Raw genomic sequence first — 22,839 nt, 5'->3', positions numbered from 1 at the left:
TTCTGAAAGATAGAAGGACAATACTATGCCACTCATCCTGTCCTGGGAAATGGAATTAGGTAGCATATGTAAAAGTACAACCTGAGGCCTTCCTAGTCATATGGTCAGTGTGACTGTCCATGTTGTGGTACAGGTGATAACAGAGAGCTTGAACGACAACTTTCACATCTGCTGTGATTACATTTAAGATTTCATATTAAGAAATAGAAACTTTAGTTGAAAATGCAGAGATGTTTTTAATTATGCTGCTTTCTTTTCAAGCAAAAACATAGGATTAGCTGAAACAAAATAAAGTTCAGGGTTGCTGTTGCTTATGAGCATATTTACCTTCATCTGAAAAGGCTTTTGTCTCCTGTCAAGGTTCTTGTTACAGACAGATTTATGTGCAGTTTTTGTGGTTTCTTTCTTTCACTGTGAACCGTATTCTGGCCTTGAAGAGCCAGTCATTCTAATCTCTTCCCCAAAAATTGAAAGAATATGCTGTTAGCTGTTTCAATTCCAGTCAAAATTCACTGTCAGATTGAGCATACTTAGTGTTTGTGTCTCTGTGTGTTGCTAGCAAGGACACTGATAGTTGCTTAATGCTTGATTTGACATTCCTCAAGGTTGAGAGTGATTGATGTCTCAGGCTTTAAGTATTTTTGTTTTATACTTGTTGGGAGAACCTTGACAAAGTCTGGCCTGTTCTAACTTCGCCAACATTTCTTTTTTCTTTTAGATTCGGTGGAAGTACATGATAGTAGATGAGGGCCATCGAATGAAGAACCATCACTGCAAGCTGACTCAGGTCTTGAATACTCACTATGTGGCCCCTCGGCGAATCCTGCTGACTGGGACTCCTTTGCAGAACAAATTGCCTGAACTTTGGGCTCTCCTCAATTTCCTTCTTCCAACCATTTTCAAGAGCTGCAGCACCTTTGAGCAGTGGTTCAACGCTCCATTTGCCATGACTGGAGAAAGGGTACTGTGGCAGTATTTTTTTAAAAGATCAGAAATAATGTTTTCTGTTTTCCCTTTGATGAAAACAGAAAAGAGCTTACTCAGAAGGATTAGTGGTTGAACTTGTGCTGGTGCTTAGGAATTTAATATAACTAAGAGATCCCTTTTTTATAACACCAAAATTTTAATGTTTAAAGTGTATTTTTTGACTCAGAGTCAGATTGGTTGTAAGATGCAAATAATCATTGCACATTCTTAGCATTCCATGTGAGAGAAGACATTAACTAATATATTTCAGTTGCCTTGTAGTAACTTCTATAAACTTCTCTAGGTGGACTTAAATGAAGAAGAAACTATTCTGATCATCCGTCGTCTGCATAAAGTGCTTCGGCCATTCTTGCTGAGAAGACTGAAGAAGGAGGTTGAGTCTCAACTGCCAGAAAAGGTTTGTAATGAGAGGAATTTTGGAAGGGGTTTAATTATCTTTCTAAGCATTAAGTAATGTCCCTTTTTGAGATTTATTTTAGAGAAGAGGACTTCTTTAGTGTTTGTTTGTTTATACCTCTTCAGAGAAAGCTGAGGAAGCCTGAGTACCTGAAGTGTTTGCATTCTCAGGATTCCTCTCCAACCTTAAATGTGTTTGTTGTAACCAGTGTAAGGTATGCAGCTTCTGTGCATGAGATTCTGGTTTCAGTTTATGAGCCAGCCATACATTGAGGATAAAATTCCGTCATTTACCATCCTCCTTGCACTAGGTTGAAGCTAATTCACCAAAATTTTTGAAAGACTATTGCACTTTTTAAAGCAGGCACAATTTGGTTTAATATCATACCAGGAGTTGTGTGAAGTGTCTGGTTGAAATTGCACAATTAGTTTCAACTAGTGGCATTTTATTTCAGAACATAAAATTATTTTCTGATTTCAAAGGTAATTGTTTTATTTCTGGATAACTCATCTTGTCCCATTGTGTACTCCTCTTCACAGAATAACAGCAACTAAAATTAAAAAAAGTAAATTTGAAGGTGTGGTAAGGAAAAGTTGGTTTTAAGGTAAACTGGATTAAAACCAAACAAAACTGAAATATTTATAAGGTGTGTTACAAGCTGACTGGCTAAATGAATGGAGAACTCTGTACAGATGCTTAGAGACAATACAAAGAAAGGCATTTTAAAATATGAGACAATACAAAGAAAGAGACAATACAAAGAAAAGCATTTTAAAATTATTTTTCATCTTGGTAATCATGTAAATACTACTACTGTTGCAAATTTCTGTTCCTTCAAATGTCAAGTTCTCAATACCCTCAGAAGAATTTATTTGAGAATAAAAGATGCTTACATTTAAAAATAATACTTAAATAAAACCACTGATAAATCCAATAATAGGCACTGGAGAGAAAAAAATTTCAAGTTACATACACACTCATACTCCATGGTTCTTTTTGTTGCCATAATTAATACTGTATTAATTCCTAGTGTTTTAGTGGATGTTGCAAAAATGGTGACAGTCTAGATAAATACTATATCGGTTAGACTCTATGAGGGATTCTTAATTACTAGATATACAGTGATGATATTTTTATGATGCTTTGCTTGATATTTTTATAATATTTAACAGACACAATAAATTCAATTGGTTATTAAACATAAAACAGTTTTTAGTTGCATGTTAATTTTTTTTTTAGATTTTAAAAATTACTGAGTGAGAAATAAAGTATGTCTGGTAATCCTGCAGTTGCATCTTCAGGACCCAGCTGTCTCACTGCAGCTGTGACTCACAAATACTCATTTCTTGCTTGCAATTTTATTGCTGGTCATTGAAATTTCATATGGTAATCTGGTACATATAAAAGATTAGTAGGGTTTTTTTTGTTTTGTTGTATAATGACAAAATCCTGCACTTAGATCCTACTAATATTATTATGTCAGCATGTTCATGGTTTGGGTTTTTTTTAATACCAGGTGGAATATGTGATCAAATGTGATATGTCAGCTCTTCAAAAGATCCTGTACCGTCACATGCAAGCCAAGGGGATCCTTCTCACAGATGGTTCTGAAAAAGACAAGAAGGTACAAAAGAAAGACTAAAATATGAAGGAAATAATGTATTGCAAGTGAACATGTTAACACCATGACTTCTGTTTCATAAAATTAATATATAGACTCTAACTGCAGGTATCTCCCACATGAAGAAAAATTTCAGGCATGCCTTTCAGTTACAAGACTGCAGCTATTCACAAGAAGTGTAGTTGCACTCAGTTGTATTCAGTGTGGTTGCACTGCCTTTCCACAAACATGCAATGTTTAAGAAAAAACTGCATTTCCTTGGCTGAGCTTAATTAAATAATATATCTGAATAATTGTGATTGTGGGAAGGATGACGACAGAAGGTCATTTATTTTGCTTTTCAGAACTATTAGTTAAGTCTTGTTTCAGTTAGCTAGGACTGTATGCTTGCATTCATCCTTATAAGGTCTATTGGTGAAAAAATTCTTTAAGACATCAGTAAGATTCAAAGTCATATAGTCAGATTTAGACTTTGTAGTAGTAAATGTTGTTTATGCTGTGATAGGGTTTGATCCAGTCACTGCTGAGTAAAGAAATTGCCATTCATCAACTTTTCGCTTGATAACAAATTTGAAATGCCATAGTAGATGTGAAATACTTTGAACAGACACTGCAGAATATCTATAATGTAAGAGTTTCACTTTGCACTTTCTAGTATGTATATTGCTGATGTAGTGCACATACAATCTTTCCATTATCCTTTTTCAGGTTGCATTGGTACAGGTGATTTTTCTATTCAGTATCTTACTTCACCTTTCTAGTTCTTTGCAGTCAATTTGTTTTCTTTACTGGTGCTTAATTAAACTCCAGAAAAAGGGCACTGGATATTGAAATGCATCTTCATAGTTTGAACACTTTTTAGACATTAATTCATATTCCTCAGTTGTATTTTTAATTCATTTTTTCAGTTCAATGTCTTTATGTTTGTCCTAAAAAATTTCATTTTGTATCACAGTCTTCTGCTTCCTTTTCCAGGCTCTTTCTTTCATCTGCTCAGCCGCTTCTATGTATTATTTCCTACCTGTTTCTCTACCTCGCTTTGTGATTAACCAGTTAAAATTGCCTTTGTTGTCTTCTGAACACTTCCCTTGCCTTCTTCTCTCCCTAAGGGGCTAAAATTTTTCCTTGCAACTCTCTCTTAACTGTTTTTTTTTTTTAAATGTTAAATCAAACTCTTGTTATCACTGCTACATGTTGTCAGCAAAGGTAGGTGGTTGTTAAAATTGCTTGGCTTCAATGATCAAACAACCATTGTGTTAGGAAAAAAATCATGACCTTCTGCAGCTCTGGCCTGGACCCAGCTGATATTAGGGGTAATTCACTCAGATGGAAAGCTCTAGGAAATTATTTTTTTAACAAATACGAACTGCATTTTTGGAGCAAATTAGAGATTATCTTAGAAAGAATAAAGCCAAGTTTTAAATATATGAAGTGCCCCCTTCAAATGCATTACCTCTGCTCTAGATCAAAGTTATGATTTCAGTGTACTTCCCAGAAATGACTAGAATATTGCTAGTATATATTATAATTAAGTACTGTATTTTCCCCTAGTTTACAACTGAAAATTGGTAAATTGTTTTGGCTGAGATTTTTAAAAGAAATCTGAATTAGTTATATAGTAAGCTTGGAATAATGATGCCACTCTGATCACATTTTTATAAAATGGCAACAAAACAAAATGGCGTTAGAAAGCAACAAGTTTTTGGCAATGTTAATATGATACAATGGTCTCAAACCTACCAGCTGCAGTTAGTTTTTAACACCTGAGTGTCTGATGAGTGTCCTGGTTTTACAAGATTAACTAGTGTATGTTTTGAGAATATACTTCCTTAAATAATAAGATTACTCATTAATTTGTTGAGCTTGTGCATTTTAGTACCTCTGGCCTGATGTTTTGCTTGGCCTGGGGTGAGAAACCTATATATTGAGTTAACAGACTGGAGAAGTTACTATGGAATTGAAAAGAATCCAACTAGAATTACTTCTGTTACAGGGTTCAGACACTATGGAGTTTGTATGGTTTCATAGTAAACAGTATAAATAATCAGGACAGTAGATGCTTTGCTTCCCACCAAGAATACTGCAGGAAGAAATGTAGTGCACTTTGTCAATTGCTTCCAGGTCTTTCTTTTTCATTACAGAGCATCCTTACGACAGATGAATTTATACAGCAAGTCAATAACTTTTTGATTTTTGTTGTTTTGGTTTGTCCTGGTTTGTTTTAGAGTTTTGTTGTGCTTTGATTTCCTTTTGGTTTTTTTTAAGTTAGTGATGTAGTGTTTGGATTTGGGATAAAAGTATGTTAAAAGGATATAGTCATAAGCTAAGAAATTAATCATTTGGTTTGCATTGTTTGTACCCATAGGGAAAAGGTGGAGCAAAAACTCTTATGAACACTATCATGCAATTGAGAAAGATATGCAATCACCCATACATGTTTCAACACATTGAGGTAAGACTGATAGGTCTGATTTTGAGAGTTGTTTTTATTCAGTGATGTAGGATAGGATAATAGAAAACTGCTGCTAAAGCTTATGTGTGTGGGAGGGGACATCTCTGTCCACATAATTTGTACTGGAAATGACAGATTTAAAAAAAAAATGTATTACAGTCAACAAGTGCCATCTTTTTATTGATAATCCAAAGTCTGTTTTTAAAATAGTTAATTTTATGGAGCAGTGTCTATAAAAAGTGAATAATTTTTTGTTAAGACAACCCAGAGCAACTTGGTACTCACATACTGCAAATTAATTACGTACAGACACCAATTCAAAATGTCATGTGTAGAATCTCTCTAGTTAGCAAACTGCTAATCTTCTGCAGTGTCAACTACAATTGTTCGTCTTGTTTTGTCAGCAAAAATGTACTATCTGTATACCATCTCTCAATATATAATATATAATATGTAATATGCAATATGTAATATGTAATATATAATATCTTTCTCTCAATATAAATACCATCTTTCAATATAATATATCTGAAAAGATCGAAAGTGTCATAGATATCTGGAATATAGCCAAATTTATGAAAATATAATTAAGTGCCTACTGTGATACAGTATTTTTAATTATTGCAGTAGTTTTTCTCTCTTCATGATCTTGTATGCTGAGAAGTTAAATTGAGTAATTTGCAGATGGATCTTCTACTGATCAGTATAAATAAATTCCTGTTCTACTATATTTGTAATCTGGTAAAATATATACTGCAGAAGTCAGTTCTGCAAATCATGAATTTTAAATAATAGTACAGGAAAACATTAGGCAGAACATTGTTGCCACAAGGTGATTTCGAAGAGTATGAACATCATTGATCTCAAACTGCAATAATCATATATTTAATTTGATTTCTATAAGAATGTGTTGGTTTTGGGTGCTGTATATTTTGTAATATGTTTATTGCTTATAATTTTGCAGGAGTCCTTTGCTGAACATCTGGGCTACTCAAACGGGGTCATTAATGGGTAACTCTCTGTTTTTTCTGCTGTGCATAGTGTTGTATTGGAGTTAATGAACACTCTTTTTCTGGAAGCTACATGTTAGGAAACTCAAGCATTTTATACAGAGGCAGAGGAAGTACAGGGTGCATATGTAAAGCAAAACCTAGTAGTACTAGAAGTGTTATAAGATCTTTTCATGACACTCTGTCTCCTTCAGGATGGTAGACAGAAGAGACTTGTGTCTTCCTTTCCCCTTATTTTGAAATAATATACTATCTGAAATTCATTGGGTTGGCCCTTTAGAGATATCTGTCAGGATTTTCTTCTCTTTATTGTAACTTTTCCCTTCTACTTTTCCTTTTTTACTATCTCTTTTCCAAATTGAAGTAGCATTTCTTCCATTATCTGAAATGAAAAAGACTTGTTTTATTTTTCTTGACACTCTGTGCAGCTGTCAAGTTAATGGATGCTTTCTAAACAAAAAGTGTGTGTCAGCCACCTAACTTTCTTCCTGTTCAGGTACTAATGGTATATTTTTTTCCTTATCAAATATACCAGACTCTTTGCATCTTTAGCTGGTATACCAAAATATTTGTCTCCTAAACAGTTTAGTCTTTGGCTGATTACAGATGTGTGCATATCAGAAGGCTATGTATCTTCTGGATTTTGTGCCATTGCTAATGATAAATTGTATTTCGAGAGTGCAGACTCAAGGTTAGAGAAGTGTTGCATGAAGTTTATCCCTGTAAAATGTATCACTGTGGTGTGATTTAGATGTTCTGTTTACTTGTATTCATTTTCTGGGTTGTGGATTGCATTACAGTGCTAGGAGTCAGTTTTGGAATTCTTGCATAGAAGGCAAAAGAGTAGCGAATCAAAGCAGCTAAACACTGTTCGGGATGACCAAGGTTGTATGGCTAAAGAGTGTGTGTCAGACTCCTGCCACTATCCCCATATATTAGTTCCGTTTGCAATATTTCACTTTCACGTGCCTGATAGTTCAGTTGAAAGGGGGTAATTTCCAACAAATGCCTGATGTGTACAGTTTTAAACTGCAGTTGCAAGTTGTTTTAATGCCAGTTGAAAACAAAACAGCAGGTGAATGTCTTAGCTTATAGAATGCTTATCTAACTAAGAAATAACATTTGTTTTAATAAATAGTGAAAAAGAGTGATTGAAAGTCAGCACAATTTCTGTAATTGAAAAAAAATCAGGAAAACGGGATTTCACACGTGTTTATTTTCATCAACATATATAATTTTAAAGAAAAGTGCTATTAGTCTTGTTTAGATTTAGTAAATTAGTCTTTTTTTATACTCTGACATGATAATGACTACAGACTTTTAAATGTGGGCTTATTCTGGTATTTACTGTGCTGCTTCTCTCCAACAGAGCTGAACTTTATCGGGCCTCAGGGAAGTTTGAGCTACTCGATCGTATTCTACCAAAGTTACGAGCCACTAACCACCGTGTACTTCTTTTCTGTCAAATGACATCACTCATGACCATTATGGAAGACTACTTTGCATTTCGAAATTTCCTTTACCTGCGTCTTGATGGTAAGCAAAATGGAAAAAGATGTTAAATACTAAGATAAGAGGTAGTATCCTTCATTAGTTTGGGCATGGGGGGCCTGAGTTCTCCTCCCAGTGTTTTTATAATAGGTCTGTGTTGTGACTATGCAAGAGTGAAAACAGGTTCAAAATACTGTTTTATAATCCTGGAAGTGTATATACCATGAAGTTATGCCAGTAGACCCTTCAGTGACAGTTTAGTAGAATTTCCCATATTCTGCCTGGCAAGGAAGGCAGTGAGAAAGATGTACTTTTGCTTCTGTTGGTCTGTATTTGTCTCTGTCTCTTTCAGTGTTTTCTTTTATCTGTTTAATCTGCAGACAATTTGGTCAATGGATTCTTTTGATAAACATTCAGGTTTATTCCAGGAATGTAACTTATTTATAAATTTGCTGCTTAGATGCTCATCTCTTTTTCACATAGGGTTTAAAATCCAAGGTTCCCAATCAGTCATAACTGTCTAAGCTGCCTGAAAATGTTCTCATGATAAGAGATGATAATGCCAGTGTTAGGCCTGTATTCCAATGGAATAAATTCATTTTTGTCTGTTTAAAATTCAACTGCTGTCCTTCACAGGATAGCTGAGTTTCAGTGTGATGCCTGAATTTCACAGGAAGATCAAAAGGCTGAATTTCTTCATGTGTAGATATATTTTATTACTTTGAACAAAAAGATGGTTTAGAAACATTTTAGATACTAATATCTTTATTCTGTTCAGTGTCTCTGTTGAGTGTTCAATATCTTTGTTTGTGGATGGTCTGGATGAGGGGATTGACTCAGTAGATTCACAAGACTGCCCTTGTGTCACAGCATCCCCAGGCAGTGTCACAGGCTGGGGCAGAGTGGCTGCAAAGCTGCCCACAGGAAAAGGAGCTGGGGGTGCTGGTGACAGCAGCTGAACATGAGCCAGGGTGTGCCCAGGTGGCCAAGAAGGCCAATGGCATCCTGGCCTGTACCAGCAACAGCGTGGCCAGCAGGAGCAGGGCAGGGATTATCTCCCTGTACTCAGTGAGTACCCACTGGAGAGGCCATACTGTCAGTTCTGTGTTCAGTTCTGGGTCCCTCACTCCAAGAAGGACATTGAGGTTGCTGGAGCATGTCCAGAGAAGGGCAGCAGAGCTGGGGAAGGATCTGGAGCACATGTCCTGCAAGAGGTAGCTGAGGGAGCTGGGGTTGTTTAGCCTGGAGAAGAGGAGGGTCAGGGTGACCTCCTCACACTCTACAACTCCCTGAAAGGAGGCTGTAGCCAAGTGAAGGTCAGTCTCTGCTCACAGGCAGCCAGTGACAGGACAAGAGGACACAATCTCAAGCTGCACCAGGGGAGGTTCACATTGGACATTAGGAAGAATTTCTTCACAGAAGGGGTGATTGGGCATTGGAATGGCTTGCCCGGGAACATGGGGAAGTCACCATGCATTAAGGTGTTCGAGGAAAGATTGGCTGTAGCACTTAGTTCTGAGATTGGGTACCCAAGATAGTGTTTGATCAGAGGCTGGATTTGATGATCTCAGAGGTCTTTTCCAATCTATTAGATTTGCTAATTGAGTCCCACAATTCTATGAAAGAAAAATGAAAAATAGTGTATCCTCCCTGAGTTTTAAACCAATGTGAAAAAAGTTTCCATTTTTGTCTTCTTCGATGTTGATGATCTCTACCTCATACCGAGCCTCTTAAATAGTGATCATTTTAATGTTTAATCTCATTTATGTAATGCTATAAACATTATAGCATTACATAGGACCAGCAGCATTTATCAGAATACTTTTCAGTAGAAAAGCAATGATTTAAGGGAAGTGCAGAGAAGAGTGTGAGTGAGACTTGAAGTTTCTTCTGAACATTTTTAACGGTGTTTTAAATAGACTCTTAGCTTCATGCTTTAATCAGAATAAAAAGTAATACCAAGAAATATTCTCATCCTTTATTAATATTAATGAACATGAAGTTGAACCAATATTATCTTTGAATGTAAAATGGGATTATGAAATGGACACACAAATGAGCTATCTCACTGTGCTGTAGAATGCCAGAACTCTCTGAAGATCAGAGGGCATGCTAACAAAGCCTTCTTCATACCTCTGTCCTGCATGTGCTTTAATACTTATATTCAAGACAGACAAATTACATTACATTTTAAATGTTTTAGATTACTTTACATCATGTATTTTTAAATTAATTCCTTTTCATGCTTAAATATTTATTGCAAGACACAATATGGTAGATACACCTCATTGTCTTTTTCAGGTAGTTCATTAAATTAGACAAACCCTTTTTCTTCCTTTCCAGTTTCAGGATGACAGATGCTTTCACACTGGGATGCAATCTATCCAGGTTCTGTTCAGCTGCTTTCTTACATGGAATGTTTCCTACCCAATTCACATGCTCATTGTGTCAGCAGTGGACTGGCAGTTTGGCTGTGCGATTGTGGTGGCTACAGATGAGTGGAGTAATTTTCCTCCTAGCAGCTAGTGTAATGCTGTACTTTGCACTTGTAACACCACCAGTGACAGCACCCTGGTATTAGACTATTGCTGAGCAGCACTTGGAGCGTCAAGGCTTTATCTCCAAACACCCCTCTCCCCCAAGGCCTGCAAGGCTGCACTGAACTGAGACCCAGATAAGACAGTAGACCCAGGCTGACCAAAGGGTTGTGAACAGCCATAAAACCTGAGGGAAAAGAGGAGGATGCAGGGACATCACTTGTTATGGCATTTGTCTTCCCAATTAGTCATTACTGGTGCTGAGGCCCTGCTTCCCAGGAAGCAGCTGAACATCTGTTTGCTGCTGGGAAGGGGAAATAAATTCCTCTTCTTATCCTTGCACACACACTTTTCATTTCAGTTAGGCTGCCTTTTTCTCAGCACAGGAGCTTTACTGTTTTGTTTCCTCTCCATGTACTGCTGAGTATGGGGAGGCCGGGGTGTGTATGTGGAAGCCAGCTGGGGAACAACCCACCATAGTAACAAAAAAAAAATTTGTAATGTTATCTTCTATACATATATCACCCTCAAGATGGGACATTTTAAGAATTTGCAGTCTTTTGGTATTAACTATAACTCCAAAGGCAAATAGTGACATTTTGATAAATCTCTCTATAAGTAGCTTTTAAAAATATTTAATGCTGCTCTAGCCAGAAGGCATTAATCAAGACTAGAGCTCTCTTCTGTTTGTATATAGTAGTTTCAATTGAAATTTATGTGAGTTATAAAAAGGTATAACAATGTTAGCCAACATTTTAGCATCTACTTTAGAAATGTCAAAACAAATGCATTGAAAGAGACCTTTAGAAGTCCATGACATAAGTGTGATAGGCAGTTGACCTAAACATTCATGGCCAGTGTTATGGAAAATGTGGCAAAGATGTCAAAAACCAGTGCACTAAAATAACCCTTTCACATGTAGTTTTAGCAACAGACAGTGTATTTATATTATTTCAGTTCACAACTTTATTATGTGATATTTTTAATTTTTTTTCAGGCACAACAAAATCAGAGGATCGAGCTGCTCTGTTGAAGAAGTTCAATGAACCTGGATCACAATACTTTATCTTTTTGTTGAGTACAAGGGCTGGAGGGCTAGGCTTAAATCTCCAGGCTGCTGACACTGTTATAATCTTTGATAGTGACTGGAATCCTCATCAGGTTATATTTATTTTCTTATCTTCATAAAATGTGCAAAGAATCCATGATGCAGTTTTGAGTTGCTTCTTTGAATAGATGGTGTAGCCTGGGATGATAGGAAAAAATCCAAGGAAGAGATAAAATGCTGCTTTGAGAGGAATTAGTGAGGCGAACTGCCACAATCAGGAAATGTTTGAATCGGTGAACTAATTCTGTCCTATATATATATTTTATCTTAGTCTTGTAGCATCCTCAGTGGTAGGGGTGTTATAAACCTGCTTCATTAGTATAACTGTACTCATTCTTTAACCCTTAGGATATAATAACCACCTCACTAGCATTTGGTAGGTAGTTTGTAATACTTCAGTAAAAGCTATGCTGATCGCTACCTGTCTCGTGAAATTAGGTGACTGTGTGAATGCAGTTATCTTGGCCTGAGGCCAGCTTACTCTGTGGTGTTTAGTAGTATCTACAGATACCAGAAAAAGAGGATTTCACACCACTTTGGCTTGTTTTAAAAAGCCAGAAGGGGTAACTGAATTATGCCTTTGCCATCTTTTTTTTTTTTCTTATTTGTAAGAAAGTAAGTTCAATATCCCTGCAACTGCATAGCTGTGTGTGTGTTTTCAGCTATTGTGCAAGTGTATGCAATTCACATAATACTTAATGACCATATGTAAAATGTAAGGGAATTGAGACTAAAAAGGAGTTTTACTATCTGCATTCACTCTCTCTGTTAAATTACTCTCTGTGTTCTTTTCCTAATAGGACTTGCAGGCCCAGGATAGAGCTCACCGAATTGGTCAGCAGAATGAAGTTAGAGTCCTGCGACTGTGCACTGTGAACAGTGTGGAAGAGAAGATACTTGCTGCGGCAAAGTATAAGCTGAATGTAGATCAAAAAGTTATTCAGGCAGGAATGTTTGATCAGAAATCTTCAAGCCATGAAAGGAGAGCTTTCCTCCAAGCTATATTGGAGCATGAAGAAGAAAATGAGGTAAGGTAGTTAAAAATAATTACTCAGAAAGTACTGACTCTTCTTTTATTCATCATTTACAAAGATTGTCATAACTCTTGAAATTAAAAATTTTGTTTTAATTTCTTAGCATCCATTTAGAGAAATAACTTAATTTTTTTTTATAGTCACGGTAATAGCTTGTAACCTACTGGTTATGATGTAATGGTTGTAGTTCAATCTTAGTGCAGAATTACGCATTGCAACTTAAAACCTATTCTACCCATTATAATTTTGGCAAATAATTGCATTCAAACAAAGATTTTTTTTTCCAGAACACATTATAAACCATTTCCTAAGTCCAATATATATGTTCAGCTAGGCAGTTTGATTTTCAGACATGCTGAGCAGCTAGTACTACCTAGGTTTCAGTTTTGAAGGACCCTGCTTATTGTACTTCCTTTGGAATCTATTTTAAGAGTTAAGATCTGCTTTGATATGCCTTGGGCTTAGGACAAGCCCAGAAGTAACTTTCTTTCTGGTGCTCTGTCCAAACCAGATTTTCCATCACCACTTTCTCTTTAAGAAATAATTAGCTGTTTAAAATGAGCTGTCAAGTCTTTTCTTTTAGTAGTGGGAAGGGAGGAACACTGAACTCTCTTTTCATTGTGTTCTTTTATGGAACTCTGAGTATGGAATGATGAACCTATTCTTTTGCCTTTCACTGCAGACTCTTCTCTTAATTTGAACAAAATTCAGTATTTGGACAAAAGCTGTGTTTGGGAGAGATTAAATAAATGTGTCAGTTATACTGATGACACACACCGAGAAATTTTTGATCAGCACTGACTTTTTCCCACCTTGAAAATACGCTGTATTGGTTAAAGACAGAGCTTTTGACACCAGTCTTGCCTCTGAGTGGAGCTTGTGTGTCTGAATAAAGTGCACACTAGTAGGAGGAGATTGTACAGGCTGTGTTTCATTAGCATCCTTCATTATATGGAGTAAAGTTTCAAAGATCAAGGAGTTTATTCTTTAGTCATTAATCCTTTTGTGTAAACTCTTCATTTTGCACTTAGGAAAGCATGGTAAAGATGAAATTTTGTATTGTTTTAGTATTTTTCATAGAAATTAAAGAAGAGTGACAAAACACTTTTATCAGTAATTGTTTTTTATTTGTGATGTTAATGCAGAAATTTGGTGATATATATATATGTAACATTTTTTTTAAAGTAAACCTGTAGCTCTAAAGCAGACCACACTTTCTATATGAGTAGGAAACCAGCAGACATTTTCAGTAATCTGTGAATTTTTAAAAAAATGGAGTACGTTTGTTTCTGAAGCATTTATCTGACAGTGTTTCAGAAGTCAGGACTGCTGCTCAGGCCTGCGTGACATGCCTTATTTTGTAGATGACTTCAGAACAATTTATTTCCTGTATGTTATGTACTTAATCTGCCATCCCGAAGCAAGCAGATTTAAAAATGGTTTATTTGCCATAGCCCACCATCAGTCTTTAAAGCATTGGTGTTGTAGTCTGACTCCTAGCTGAAGCTTTCAAGTAATACTTCTTTATGAACAGAGACTATACAATTCAGGTAGGAAGACTGAATATTTTAGGCTTTGTTTTAAAGTGAGTATCATAATAGTTTTAACTTTAACATTTTCAGCTGAACACTACCATTCTAAATTGTTTCTCTAGTGCCTGTTTCTGTTTTTATGAAAAAATTCATTTTGTCTGCAGTAAAATTTTCTCGTCTCAATTTGTAAGCGGAAAATGGTCAAGAGAAAGTGTATCAGCAGCGTTATTTTCCAAGATAAAAACATGTTTCATTATTATCATTTAATCAGGAATTTTTCAGTCATCTTGCTTTGATGGGAAAAACTTCAAAATCTAGAATGGCATTTCTAAAGGAATATTGTAGAATAGCAGAACAGAAATACATCGATTTTGCTTTTTAACAAAAGCACTAACTGTGCTTCTGACCCAGGAAAACCACAAGCCAAAATTTCCTGGTTTTGTATTTGGTAATTTCCTCATTCTCAAAATTTGAAGGGAGTAATAAGTCTCATTTATCATTCTTACCATCTTATGGTATCTGAATCTTCTGAATAGCTGAACAGTTTAAAAGGTTTCATTTCAGTTTAAATGCTCCCACATGTTGTCAGAGAAAGAGGGTCAGTGGAGCTCTGAACTGATGGTTAGTTCAAAGTGCATGTGAATACTTCCTAATGATTTTATCCATCTTTCTAACCAGGAAGAAGATGAAGTTCCTGATGATGAGACACTGAATCAGATGATTGCTCGACGTGAGGAGGAATTTGATCTCTTTATGGTGAGGATGGGTAATCATAAAAAAAATTATCTTCTCTAGTGATTTTTATAAAAAAATCATCTTCTCTAGTGTTTTTAATAAAGGCCTTAACCTTTTTATCACTCAAGTTTGTCAAAACTTTACTGGAGAAGTAGGTTTTATTTACGTGTGTTGCTCATCTGAGGAAAAAACTGTAGTCTGCTTAAATGCAGAGTTCCTCAAATGCCACAGAGTCTTCAGAGATTGCTTGCTGTCAGTGAAACAGTGACAATCTAGAGGAAGAGTTTGAGACAACCTGAGAAATTTATAGTTCAAAAGTGTCAGTCATAGTTTGGCTTGCTAATTCTACGCATACTATTTCTAGTCAACATTTTGTCTTACTTTTGGACTTTGATATTGGCAAGGACTACAGGAACTTAAAAAGGTAGTAAATTAATAGACTAACAATGCTGTTTGCTTGGTGAGTTAACTGGGGTATTGTTGATGGTTTTGTCAGGAATCCAGTTAGCTGCATCTCTGCTGCTACAACTGTTGGAACAGTTACCAAAATAGAGCTAGTGGTCCAAATGTGAGCCACTTCTTTTTATTAGTACTTTCCTTTTTGTTATGCTACTGCAGCACTGATGGAATAATTGCTGAAATGCAAAACCTGTGTACCCAGTACAGGTTTTATTCCCTCATTGTCTTCTGCTTACAAATTCATCTGTAAAAATTTGCTGTTACACAAGCATGCAGGGGTCCTTTTTGTGTAAGTTACAGTTGTTCATGTACACTGTTGGAAAAGGCCATATTACCTCATATGATTCTTCTTTTACTCTTGCTGATTTGCCAGTTAAGTGTTTTCAAGCTTTATTAAGTGTTACTCAGAAATGAAATCTCTCAAGCCAGGTTGCACAGAAAAGGAGTGTTTACAGACACCTGTCTTTTTAAACTCTTCCATTGGTGATTTGAGTGTAAGGAGATTTGCATGACACAAACCAAGAGGTGGCCATTTGATCCAAAACTCAAATAATTTCATCTGAATTATTGACTGAACATACCCTGAATTTTGTGAAGGTGGATTTGCTGCTAGAAAAGAGCTTCTGATATCTCCTTCAGACCCAGAAGGGAAGAACTAATCCATGGTTGAAAGTAGCGATGAATTTGTATCTGTTTTCTTCAACTTTTAGTATTAAATCTGAAGGCTATGTAATGTAAAACAAGTTGAGGAGCCTGGAGTAAAGACAGTTTTCACAGAATCACAGAATATGCTGAGCTGAAAGGGACCCACAGGGGTCGATTCCACTTCCTGGCCCTGCACAGGACATGCCAAAAATCACACCATGTGTCTGAGAGCATTGTCCAAAGACTTCTTGAACTCTGTCAGGCTTGGTGTTGTGACAGCTTCTCTGGGGAGCCTGTTCCAGTGCTCTGTGGCTCTCTGGGTGAAGAACCTTTTCCTGATACCAGCCTAAACCATCTCTGACACAACTTCAGGCCTTTCCATCAGGTCCTGTCACTGTGCACCACAGAGAAGAGATCAGTAACTGCCCCTGCTCTTCCCGTCATGAGCTTGACTGTAATGAGGTCTCCCCTCACTCTTCTCCAGATTGAAAAAAACAGGTGACCACAGCTGCTCCTCATAAGGGATCCTCTCAAGGCCCTTCATCATCCTCATGGTCCTCCTTTGGACACTTTCCAATAGTTTTGTATCTCATTTACACTGTGGCACCCAGAACTGCCCCCAGCACTTTAGGTGAGACTGCCCCAGTGCAGAGCAGAGCAGGACAATCCCCTCCCTTGCCCAGCTGGCCATGCTGTGCCTGATGTCCCCCAGGACACAGGTGGCCCTCCTGGCTGCCAGGGCACTGCTGGCCATAACCCCAGACTCCCAGGGCCTTTTCTGTAGTGGTGTTTCCAGCATCTCATTTCCCAGTCTGTCTGTACATTCCAGGGCTCTCCCATCCCAGAAGCAGAATCTGGCTCTCAGCCTTTTTGAACTTCATATGGTTGGTAATTTCCTAGTCCTCTCATTTGTCAAGGTCTCTCTGCAGTCCCTCCCTGCTTTTGAGGGAGTCACTAGCTCGTCTCAATTGGTTTTTCTTTCTGTGAACTTGCTTAGTATTTCTTCAAGTCCTGCATCCAAGTCGTTTGTGAAGCTATGTGTGCTGAATGCATGTTTTTTATATTAATTTACATGGACATTTTTAAGGGAAAGTAAGGAGTAGTTGGTATTAAAAATTTCAAGAGGCAAAAGTACATGCTTTGAAACTCAAGGTTTGAAAATAGTAAGACAATAAGATTGTAGTTAAATGTTAATAGCTAAGAAATAGTTTAAATTGTTAATATAAAAAATTGTTTTAATTTTTTGTAAACTGTTGCTTTATAAAAGAAAAATCTGAAAAGCAAGTTTGGCAATCAGAGCTATTTGTCTTTCTATCAATATTTCAAGTCTTGCATAGTCAAATAAAGAGCAAAAGGTAGTCTGTATTTTCTTTACTATAGTGATACCTGTGCCCACTCCATTCCCTTTTAAAGCTGTGCATATGTAATCAGAATTCAGGAGTCTGCAATACCCAACAACAAATGTGTTTGGGTGTCATAGTGTGTTACATGTGTAAAAGCATGTATTACACTTATTTGAAGTGAGCAACAAGAAAGATCAGTTCCATGAGCATCTCTTCTTCAGTCACTTTGCAGGTTAGAAGTGTTGTTTGACACAGGACCTGAATTGTAGTTGTGGAGCTAAACACACTGTTCAGAGAGAAGGCGTGTACAAGTGGACTTTGTTCCTGTGGCTTTTAGAGGCTTCACATAGTAGAAAAATTTGGAAAATACTCAGGGAAAAATCAGGGGTTTATGTGATCTGTACAACTCTTGTCATTGCATAAGAATGCTTCATTAAGTTACTTTACCTGGAAAAGAAATGGTCCCCCTTAGTGTTAAAAGTGCTTAAATAAAGAAAACATTAAAAGAACATGATTTTTGGTGTAAAAAATGCCTTTAAAGTGGAAGGCCAAATGGGTACCAAAACTCTGTGCTAATACAGTTAATCTCCTTGAAGTGAAATGGGCAATCTACTAGAACTGGGTGTATAAATTACTGATTTTACATTGAGTGGCTTGAATGTTTTTTTCAAGGTCTCTCTTAATTATAAGTTCAAAGCTTTTACATGAAATGGCTTTGATGTTTCTTCCAAGGACTCTTCTAGTTATAATTTGGAAAGTTTAAGATAACCATCCACAATTCACAGGACAGCAGTGCTCTGTGGTTTTTCTAAACTGGAAATTTTGGGCCTTGGCTGTGCCAACATTGAAGTTCTTTGCCTAGGTTTAAGTAGTGGTAGTACATTATTTTTACTATTTAGGCCTTATTTACAGTGAACATATTAGTTATATAAAAATAATTTAGATTTCTCTTGGAAACACAGGTTTGGAAAGATATGGGAAGATAGAACTGGAGGTTTCCCAGGTGTAAATATGGTTTGAATAGTATCCTCAGGAGAAAAAGTCAGTTTGTATCTCTGATATCTCAGATTAACTGATACTGTCTTTAATTTTCCTTCCCAAGCATTTTTATACCAGAAAATATTGGACTAATTATCAGTATAGCTGGACGGGATGTGCCTGGGCTTGTCTGACCCTCACTGCTTGACCAAATAGCAGCACTGTGGTGTTTTCACCTGAGACATCTTTTGGCTAGCTGGATGCTGCAGCTGGGTGCTTGGAGGCAAGTCCGGGCATGCAGGAGCTCTAGTGGTCCTCAGGTTTGCCTCTGGTGGAGAAGCTTTGAGGCGGTGGTGAAGGAAAGGAGTCAGCTCTGATGGAGGGTTTTTATCCAGAGATTTATTCTGGCCCACAGGCTTCTGAATCCAGCAACAGTTCCAACAGAACTCCCGAACCACATGGTTGCTAGCTCTTCTAACCCTGGGGAGAGGGAAGGGGTAGGAGGCTCACCAACCAGGGACAAAGGACACCTGGATGGCCCAATGTCTCCCTGGGGGTAGAGGGCGTCTTTTGAATCTGCCCAATCACTCGATGCCCTTCTGAATTGCTAAGATTGACAGGCAGTGCTCAGCAGGGAGCAAGGGAGAGGGAAGATGTGACTTGACACACTTACCCTGGGTTCCTCCCTGATAATTCCCTGCTATCTAAGGCAAACCATGACATCACACTGCAACAAGAAAACAGCTATTATAATATTTTATCTTCATGTTCTGTTTTTGTGTTAGACAAAGAAACATAGTCATTGGGGAAAAAATACAAAATTTTAGCATTGACTTCATGTTCTTAGTGGCATTAAAATACGATGTCTCTTGACTTCACTCAAGTTCTCAGCTAACTAATAGAAATAGAGAAATCTATTTCATTTATCCCATTTGAGCTGTCTCTTGGTTGCAGCTCTCTGGTTGTCATGTTAGAATAAACCAAGCCACATGTTTGGCTTGAATGAGACTTTTTGAAATTAATACAAATTGAATGGGACATTCTTTAATAGGTGAAATATGGAAGTCTGCTATAAAAAAACTACAGGTTGCACAGCCCATTTGCTGTTGTCTGAAGTAATGGGGAACAGGGAAATTGCCCATGTATTTATAGTTGCTTCTTGAACATAGTTGGACCTGCAGACTAAAGACCACTTCTTGCTTTCTGCTTCTCACTGAGTTTAGATATCAGATAGCGTGTACGGCAAAGTGATGAAGACAAGGTGCAAGATGCACTTCCTGAGGTCATATTTTAGAGATACTCATGTTTGAGAAGTGCCAAGATTCAGCGTATTCAATGGTGCCATTACTAATCCTGTTTTTATATTTGGCTGGGTTTTAGCTGTCCCTCTGGTGAGATAATACCTCTGATTTAATGCACGTCTGTGATTTGGCTAAGGCTGTAAATGGATGATATGTCTAGATGGCATCATGTGTTAAGTGCAGCATCATGTTCACAAGGGAGACATTTGTACATAATCAAGAATGGTTTTGTATGAAGTTATAGTGGCCAAAGCAGTAGCCTCATATGATGCTACAGCCAATTCTGATACCAGTCTATTAACATAATTTTTTTCAAATACAAAAGTGAAGTGTTGGTGGCCATCTTGTTGTTTTCTCTGCTTAGCAGCTGATTGCTGAATGTTAAGTATGTTCTTCAAAAGGCCAGTTTGAAATGCCTATTCATATTACCTGATTTAGTACTTAAGACAATGCAGGTGCAGTTCATGGGACCATGAGAGCCAGGTCAGTATGTAGTTGATAGAGGTGGATGCTTCTGCAGGAGGATTATAAAAAACACCTCGCTGATGAATCTACAGTAGATTATAGGAATGTATCCTCTGTCTCTCTGTCTGAGCTGTTGTTCACCACACTTGAAATGAATCATTATTTAAATTTCAGCTGAAAGTCTTAACATCACCTTCTTATGTTCGTAGCACTTCACCTAAGCTTATCTGATATTGTTGTGTTTTGATTTTTGTCTGATAAAGCAATAAGACCAGAAAAAAATTCTGGGGTTCAAGCATTTTGGCTGTTTGGCTCTGTAAACAAGCCTTTCTCTGAATTTATTAGTTCTCCTTTGGTCTTTGTTTCTTAAACCAGCTTTTAAATTTTCTTTTGATATTCAGGGTAACAAAAGTAGTGTATTTTTAGTTACTCTTTTTAGTTACGTAGTAGTAAAATTTTATGGGGGCAGCAGTGTTCTCATGATCTGCTTTATATCACTCGCCTTTGTGTTGTCTTAGTTCCTTCAGTGAAAGCTAGTTATGAAGTAGTGAATATGACTGGAAATGAACAATTGAGTGTAGCTTCTCTTTACAGAAGCATTTTAGAATATTTTGGAATTTTATAAAAGGGAGATATCTGGGAAGGACTTTGTTTAAAGTTTCAAGAGTTATTAGAGAGGTGGGCATTGACGTAGTTCACTTAATAATTGCCTTTAAAACTTTTTTATCCTTTTCCAATTACCATTGCAGCGCATGGACATGGATCGTCGCAGGGAGGATGCCAGAAACCCTAAACGTAAACCTCGCTTGATGGAGGAGGATGAATTACCATCCTGGATTATTAAGGATGATGCTGAAGTTGAAAGGCTCACATGTGAAGAAGAAGAAGAGAAAATATTTGGAAGAGGATCCCGTCAGCGCAGGGATGTGGACTACAGTGATGCTCTCACAGAGAAACAGTGGCTGCGGGTAGGTTGTTGGTTGATTGGTTGTTTTTTACACTTCAAATTTACTCATCTGTGGTGGGTTTTTCTTCTCATTTTGGAGACTGCACCAGGGAGAGCACATTTTTAGGCCTAAAATATCCTCATTATCCGGCTTCTGCTGCTGTTTTGAAGATATAAGTAAGTTTTGAACTGCTCTGCAGAAACTTGAATCAGTGTTACTAAATGCTGAGTCGGGACTATGATAGCATTCTATTGGAACTGTTCTTATTTGCATGGATCTTATATCTTCAGGTACTTTTCTAAGTGTCGTCTTTCAGATGCATGAAGAATTGTTCAATATTCATGAAAACCATTAGTCACTGTATATTAAAACTTTCTGTGCCATGCAAGCTTATTATATTTTTAAATGCCTATATTTAATACTTTTAAGAATTCAGAAATTTTCACTTAAATTTTCTTTCTCTCAGGCTATTTAATTTCCAAGTATTGAGCATTTATTAGCTGCACTGAGATCAAAACATTTGATAAATGATTTAAGAATTTAGGACCTGAAAGCAAAGATTTTACACTAAACTAACATGAAATCTGGGATTTTGTCTCTTGCTATTCTTTGAAATCTACATTCCATGAATAATATTGTGTGTGTCTTTTCAGTGTGGTAGCAAGTGCATGGTAAAAAGGTGATGGTTGGAAAGGCTTTTCAAAAATTTTATTATAGTATGATTTCCAAAATTTATAAGTGAAATATTATAAGTGCAAAACTAATTTACATGGTTTGACAGACTACATTTTGTTATAAAAACTCATCTGTTTGATTACAGACAATAGCAACAAGAATATACCTTGTAGGTTTTGTGTAATTCGCTAAAGATAGGTAAAAATCTTACCTACTTAGTTTAAAATGGGATGTCTGGGAGACTGCATGGTGCAGTACTGTACTAAGAGCTAATGCAGACCTGTTGCTAAGGGGAGAAAAGGCCTGAATTATTCACCAGCTGTAAATTTAAGCAAGTCTCTGAAACTGCAGAGGTTTGATACCTGACATTTTCAAGTGGAAAAGAATGATCTAGAAGCATAAGCTTATGTTTGGATTCTTGAAGATTTACCTTATCCTACAGTGGAAGTGCATGCAGTATAGCTCAGGGTCATTTTAAGCTACTTCTTTTAATGATGGAACACTCTTGGCTGTGGTTGCATAGAAGTTAGCTTTGGCTTTTGTGTTTCGTGACTTGAGTTGTCTGTTATATTTGTTTTGAGGGCTTTATTGTCAAAAATAGCAGGCCTAAAAGAAATCCTGTGATCCCTGTCATACTGCAGGCAGAATCATCCAGTCCTATGTCATTTATAATAGAAGTTCAGGATCTGACCTCTTCTAGGCATTTCTGAGCAGTGAACTTAAAAGTCTGCAGTGGATTGTTTCTAACTGTTTGGCTTTTTATTATATTTTATTTGAGTTCTCTTCTTGGATTTTCATGTAATTATGTGGTCCTAATAACTCTGAACATGCAGAGTAGCCTGATACCCACTCTTTTTTCTAACATTTCTTTGTGTCAGAGGAGAGTTGTCTCCCAGTTGGGTAAATTCAAAAGGTTAACAACCATGATTATGCAGTCTTTTTCCATAGTTCCCATTTTCTGGATCTCTTGATTATTTTCACTGACTTCCCATAGTTGTTCTACATGTGACTGACATCATTCTACAAGTTTGATCAAAAGCTAGACATCCGAATTCAGATGCATCGTCATTTGAATGAGGAGTTCTTTTGCATAACGTCTGTGGTACAACCTCACAGTTCAGT

General features: G+C 36.9%; 1 protein-coding gene across 7 annotated transcripts in view; it reads left to right on the top strand.

Annotated features, from left to right (window-relative positions):
* The window catches only part of SMARCA2 (SWI/SNF related, matrix associated, actin dependent regulator of chromatin, subfamily a, member 2), a 201,783-nt gene that overhangs the window by 142,254 nt on the left and 36,690 nt on the right, over positions 1-22,839 (top strand). For all 7 annotated transcript variants that reach the window (XM_050987298.1, XM_018918419.3, XM_018918420.3 and 4 more), the window contains 10 exons: positions 719-961; positions 1,271-1,384; positions 2,901-3,008; positions 5,371-5,457; positions 6,422-6,468; positions 7,837-8,003; positions 11,493-11,656; positions 12,404-12,631; positions 14,848-14,925; positions 20,845-21,063. In XM_050987298.1, coding sequence (XP_050843255.1) covers positions 719-961; positions 1,271-1,384; positions 2,901-3,008; positions 5,371-5,457; positions 6,422-6,468; positions 7,837-8,003; positions 11,493-11,656; positions 12,404-12,631; positions 14,848-14,925; positions 20,845-21,063 — 1,455 coding nt within the window. The remainder of the gene's footprint in view (positions 1-718; positions 962-1,270; positions 1,385-2,900; positions 3,009-5,370; positions 5,458-6,421; positions 6,469-7,836; positions 8,004-11,492; positions 11,657-12,403; positions 12,632-14,847; positions 14,926-20,844; positions 21,064-22,839) is intronic.

Source organism: Serinus canaria, chromosome Z (genome assembly GCF_022539315.1).
Source record: "Serinus canaria isolate serCan28SL12 chromosome Z, serCan2020, whole genome shotgun sequence".
Lineage (NCBI taxonomy): Eukaryota > Metazoa > Chordata > Aves > Passeriformes > Fringillidae > Serinus > Serinus canaria.
The sequence above is the reverse complement of the archived record's forward strand: the minus strand, read 5'-3'. Positions and strand labels throughout refer to the sequence as shown.